The 6000-nt window shown below is 49.0% G+C and overlaps 1 protein-coding gene across 1 annotated transcript in view; it reads right to left on the bottom strand.

Moving 5' to 3' along the window:
- Window positions 1–2465: 2465 nt before the first annotated feature.
- LOC121870865 (G1/S-specific cyclin-D2-like) overlaps window positions 2466–6000 on the bottom strand; it is a 32096-nt gene continuing 28561 nt past the window's right edge. Inside the window, exons 3-4 of the mRNA XM_042372842.1 lie at window positions 3411–3576; window positions 2466–2578 (exon numbers count right to left, since the gene is read on the bottom strand). Of these exons, the coding sequence (XP_042228776.1) occupies window positions 2466–2578; window positions 3411–3576 (279 nt within the window). The remainder of the gene's footprint in view (window positions 2579–3410; window positions 3577–6000) is intronic.

The raw sequence follows: 6000 nt of genomic DNA, 5'->3' as shown, positions 1-6000 counted from the left end.
TGGTGCCGTTTGGGGCATTACAGCGTTTATTTATGATGGCGTATTACCATATTGGCTCGGCCTATCTGGCTAGGGCCATCTCCTTACTAGGCGACGCTCCGCTGCGGACGTTCATCCTCACACAAATATACGATTAGATACGGTGACGCTTTTAAAAGGGTAGACCACCACCTTTGTTTTGTAGGTAAGGTCGTTTCTGAGAGAGAGACACACACACACCCCTGGAGAAGCCACCCATTCTATTATCCCTTTAACTTTGAGCCAGGAGAGATACTGAGAGAGCGAGAAAGGTGTGTATCTCTGTACAGTTTACATGAGGGATCTCGGTGCCTGTGAGACATGACTGTTGTGTAGTGTCGCAGGATGGCAGCGGCCGGTGATGAGCACAAACTGGGGAACTGATAAGTTATCATGGTGTGTGGGGGCCCAGAGAGGGGTGGAAGGAGGAGAGGCCAGAAAGGAATGAGAAGAGGCCGGAGAAAGATACAGAAGGGAGGTAGAGGAAGTGAGAAAGAAGAGAGGAGGGAGAGTGTAGAAGAGGAGGAGGGACGTGCAGAGGTCAGCACGGTGAAGGCGCCGAACAGACCCGTCCTCACGAGGGCTCCACACTGCCACCTGACCCAAGCATGTTGCCAAGCACGCACGCACGCGCACGCACACACACACACACACACACACACACACACACACACATACTCATACATACTCATACATACATACATACAGATCATCATATCTTCACTGGTGGCACCGGGAACTAACAACACACAGTAATAGCACTCCTGTGTATCTCACCACTCAGTATACCTCAGAACACACGTCAGCACCCCAGTGTACACCTCAGAACCTCCAACATACACCTCAACACTCCCCAGTACACAGCCTGGCAGATAAACAGCAGTCCCAGTACCTACACTACCAGCCAATGGCACTCCCCACTACACCCCGGCACTCCCCACTACACCCAGGCACTCCCCACTACACCCAGGCACTCCCCACCACACCCAGGCACTACACCACCTGGCCTCCCCACTACACCCAGGCACTCCCCACTACACCCAGGCACTTCCCCCACACCTCGGCACTCCCCCACTCACACCCAGGCACTCCCACTCACACCCTGGCACTCCCCATCACACCCAGGCACTCCCCACCACACCCAGGCACCCCCACCACACCCAGGCACTCCCCACTCACACCAGGCACCCCCACCACACCCAGGCACTTCACCACATTGCACCCACCCAAGCACTCCCCTCTCACCCCTCGGCACTCCCCACTCACACTCAGGCACTCCCCACCACACCCAGGCACTACCCACTACACCAGGCACTACCCACCACACCCGGCACTCCCCCACTACACTCCAGGCACTCCCCACTACACTCCAGGCACCCCACTCACCCAGGCACTCCCCACTACACCCCGGCACTCCCCATCCCCACCCCCTACACCCCGGCACCACCCACCCCCCTGCACCTCCTGCTCACACGGTGGACAGGAAACGTGGCACCTAGTTAAGAGACTGACAGCTGGGAACCTGATCCTTCTGTCATTATCTGGGAGGACGCTGTCAACTGATGAGAGAGAGAGAGAGAGAGAGAGAGAGAGAGAGAGAGAGAGAGAGAGAGAGAGAGAGAGAGAGAGAGAGAGAGAGAGAGAGAGATCCGCTTAACATTGTAAACGAATGTGGAAGGAAGCACGGATAAAGGAGGAGGGAGGAGTAGAAAGAGGGTAGAGGGGAGAGGTGGGTAAGGGGGGGGGTGGTGAGAGGGAAGAGGAGGGGAGAAGTTGGTAAGGGGTGGTTGGGGGGGTTGGGTGAAGAGAGGTGGCGAAGGGGAGAGGGGAGCGGTGGGTGAGGGGTGGCGAGAGGGGAGAGGACGGTAAGGGGAGGTTAGGGGGAAGTGAAGTGGGGGGGGAAGTTGGCTGCTGACTGTGCTGACGTGGGTGTGTGACCTTGTGCCGCCCCTCCACTACCCAGCCGCCGCCACCCAGACGGGTCAACCGGGGTCATTGGCAATGTTGCAATACTTCTTTTAAATGACACGTTGCGCCAATACCCAGCTCTTGTTGGTGACACCAGTCGCCGTTTCAAGAAATAGTCACCCCCTAATTATACCTCAATAAAGTGTGTACCTGAGTTTGATTTTGGGTTGGTTTAGATTAGGTTAGGTTATGGTTGGAAACACGTCGCGATAAACTTAAGAGCCTCGCCGGCCTGCTTGTCGACCTCGTGAACGCGTTGATTCCCATAACCTGCCTCACTACATCCTTGAATGTCCTATAACCTTCTAGTCCTCCTCCTTCAGGACCCAAGCCATCATCACCTCGTCGTCTCTCTTTGATCAACTATCACTTCTCTTGATGGCCCGGCAGGTGCTATCACTAAGGGACGGTAACCACACACACTCTGTCTTAATTTAAATCTGTACTGTATATTTTCCTCCCACCTAATCATCATTCACTCAATGTAACTTGCTACCGTAACCAATGCCCCCATGAGGCACCTTCACCCTTAACTGAGTCCAAGAAGTTTTCACGTGTCTCTTTTGGAAGTCTGAATTGCTTTGAGCTTCACCTTGTGCAAGATACAAGGTGCGCAATACACCTGAGCATGTGAGAAAAAAGACTTGTGTTGTCTCATCTTCCTCCTCCCTCCCTCCCTCCCTCACTGTCTCACTCACATCAACTAATATATTTTCTTTCAGGTTTGTACAATATCATGAATTTTGCAGATCATTATCATTTTCTTTGGTTCAGAACGTATATAATGCAAACAAGTAAACGCAATCCTACGAACGTACACGTACACACACACACACACACATACACACACACACACACACATAGGATCAGGAGTCCACACGACGTAAAAAAAAGCATGTAGGAGAGATAGAGTCCTTGACGTGGTCCGAAGAGGTGTGAAAAAAAAATCCTTATTTGTGGAAAGGATCCTTGAGCCTTACCTCCCACCAGCTGAGTTTCAACCCCCACCAGCTGAATCGTGAGGATCTGTATCCCCTGAGCCTTACCTCCCACCAGCTGAGTCTCAACCCCTCCACTAGATTGAGTCTAGAGGTTCCACACCCACTGATTAAACCTCAGGCAAGATATCAAGGGGATAAAACTGAACTACCTCCTCACACAGTATTTCAATAAACAATAACAAAACAAAAAAAACAATTAAATAAAGAAAATCTCCATTAAATCCCTTAAAAACAAACTGAGTTAAAGAAAACGGGAAGCAGAGGAGTTGTGGGGGGGTCACTCACCTGTGGCGCGCGCAGACGGTGATGAAACCAATACAAAACAAATAATAATAATAATAATAATACAATCACCATTAAATCCCTAAACTAACTTACACCAATTATAGTAAATGGAAAGCACAGAATGGGGGTTCTACTCACCGGTGGCGCAGACTGTGATAAAAAATGTGGCGTGTTCCCGAACTGTCCGCATTTGTGTCTCGGGGAAGGTGAGGTGTAGACGGGCGATGATCTGGTCGAGGAAGGCGTGCGGGGTGATCGCCGCTAAGTCCCACTTGAGCCTCGACAGGACCAGCAACTCCCACTTCTGAAGGAGGAGATGAAAGAGAAGACGATCTCGTTAGTTCCTGATGTAAGAAACTCATTAAAAAGTATTACCACGTGTTTTTATTTTAATTTTTTTACAGTGGCGTTAAAGGTAAATATTAACCTGTTTACAATGGCGTCAGATCAACACACACTGTAAATATTGACATGTTCATAAAGGTGTTACAGTCGAGTAGAGAATAAATATTGGCTCCTCCATGATTGATTGGAAGATGGAAGAGCACCAGCTGAGGAAATACTATTATTTTACTTACATTATTTTGCTTTTTTTATCAGGGAATACAAAAAAAAGTGGACACAGATGCGGTAATATTGCGTTACTATACCCCCCCCCCGCCCCCCATGTAATAAAATACTATCAGTCAAGTCAGTAAATCCATGCACTGAGTAGCTAAAAAAAAATTATTCACAGTTCAGACACGACAGCGCTGAAGAAACTATACACCTGGACAACACGCAGAAGGCGGGGTTATGCTAAAATACTGAGCATAAAACGCAAGCCCTTAAGACAAAGATTGATTGCAAGCACTGAGGAGGACATAAATATTAAAGCTAATATGCAAAGTTTGGTCAGGTAATAGAGTGCAAGCGGTCATGAGAGGCGTAAATATTAGAGGAAGAGGGTTAAGTTCTGTACATAATTAATCGTCAACATTAAGGAAGGTATTATCAGGCTAATAGATACAAGTGTGTGTGTGTGTGTGTGTGTGTGTGTGTTCACGGACCTTGCTGCAGATGTTGTACTATCGTGATACCGCAGAGAGAGAGAGAGAGAGAGAGAGAGAGAGAGAGAGAGAGAGAGAGAGAGAGAGAGAGAGAGAGCAAACATAATCACAGAGGGTCAACCAACCAACCATCCGTCCGCTCTGGCCTGCCACTGTCGCCGCCTCCGTCCGGTATTATTGTCAACCTCCCTAGAGAGAACCTCGGTAACCTATACTCACAGTGAGGCATCGACCACCTCCAAGCATCCCAACCCCTCCATTATCCATCTCCAAGTTCTAGCCAGCCCCACACAACCCCTCCATTATCCATCTCCAAGTTCTAGTCCAGCCCCACACAACCCCTCCATTATCCATCCCCAAGTTCTAGCCAGCCCCACACAACCCCTCCATTATCCATCCCCAAGTTCTAGCCAGCCCCACACAACCCCTCCATTATCCATCCCCAAGTTCTAGCCAGCCCCACACAGACAGAAGACTCCTAACAAACCCAAACATTGTAAAGTGCTGTGAGAAGGTGTCGAGCATTCCGTTCCCTTTATCACGTTTGTTGTGTAAATTTTGTAAACTATATTATATAATCTATAATTAGGACGTTGTTATGACCGGGTGGTGGTGAGCTGCAGTCTGTCTCAGTGTTGCTCTGTTGTCAAGGTGGCGAGACGGGAGAGATGTTGTCACTCCGCCACTGTTTTGGCAGTGGTGTTATGGCGGTGTTCTTACTAGTTTTAATGGTGCTGGTTAAGTGGTGTTATTGGGTACGATGGTGTTGCTACTACTGTTAGTGGTGATGATGACAACCACCACCAATAACAATAACCAAACGTAACAACATGACAACATTCTTTCCCAACGTAAAATTAAATAAACCATTCGACAACTTTCCCTCTCTCACACACACACACACACACACACACACACACACACACACACACACACACACGTGACAAAACGCAAGCACGAACACGGATGGGCATTGCACGAACAAGCAGACTCAAGTGTACCAATGAAAACACAATAAACCAAATTGAAAGAGTAGATAAGGTTGCCTGAAGCACAAGTGATGTACAGTACACGTCTAATCACCTTTAATTAACCAGACAGAGGCAGTAAGCGACTTTATAAAGCACATGTTAGTTGGACTTAAGTGCATTATGAGTGCACTTGAACTCATGAAGTGCAATTAATCAACTTTTACACAGACAGACAGACAGACAGACAGACACAGTTGGGCGTCAAAATGTAAGAATGAATGAGAACCATCAAGCATTACAGACTGTCTGTGTGCATGACGTGAGACTACTGGAGAGTCATGGCCAAGTGTGTGTGTGTGTGTGTGTGTGTGTGTGTGTGTGTGTTCATCCCTCCCTCACTCTAGCAGGTCTTAGGAGCTCCATAGGCCACAGGGAAGGAGAGATGGGCAAGGGAGGGAGGTAGAGGTAGGGACAAATGTATAGGGTAAGGAGGTACAGAAGGAGAGAAGGACGAGGTAGGGGGGGGGGAGACAGACAGGGTAGGGAGGTATGGAGGGAGAGATGGACAGGGTAGGGAAGGAGAGGTGGACGGGAGGTAGGGAGAGAGAGAGAGAGAGCGGGAGGGAATATATCATCTTTACGTCGAGTGTGAGGTCACGTGATGCTGAGCTTCTACCCCACAACACGAGAGACTCCAATGAATGAAAA

Source organism: Homarus americanus, unplaced genomic scaffold (genome assembly GCF_018991925.1).
Source record: "Homarus americanus isolate GMGI-L3 unplaced genomic scaffold, GMGI_Hamer_2.0 scaffold5086, whole genome shotgun sequence".
Classification (NCBI taxonomy): domain Eukaryota; kingdom Metazoa; phylum Arthropoda; class Malacostraca; order Decapoda; family Nephropidae; genus Homarus; species Homarus americanus.
The sequence above is the reverse complement of the archived record's forward strand: the minus strand, read 5'-3'. Positions and strand labels throughout refer to the sequence as shown.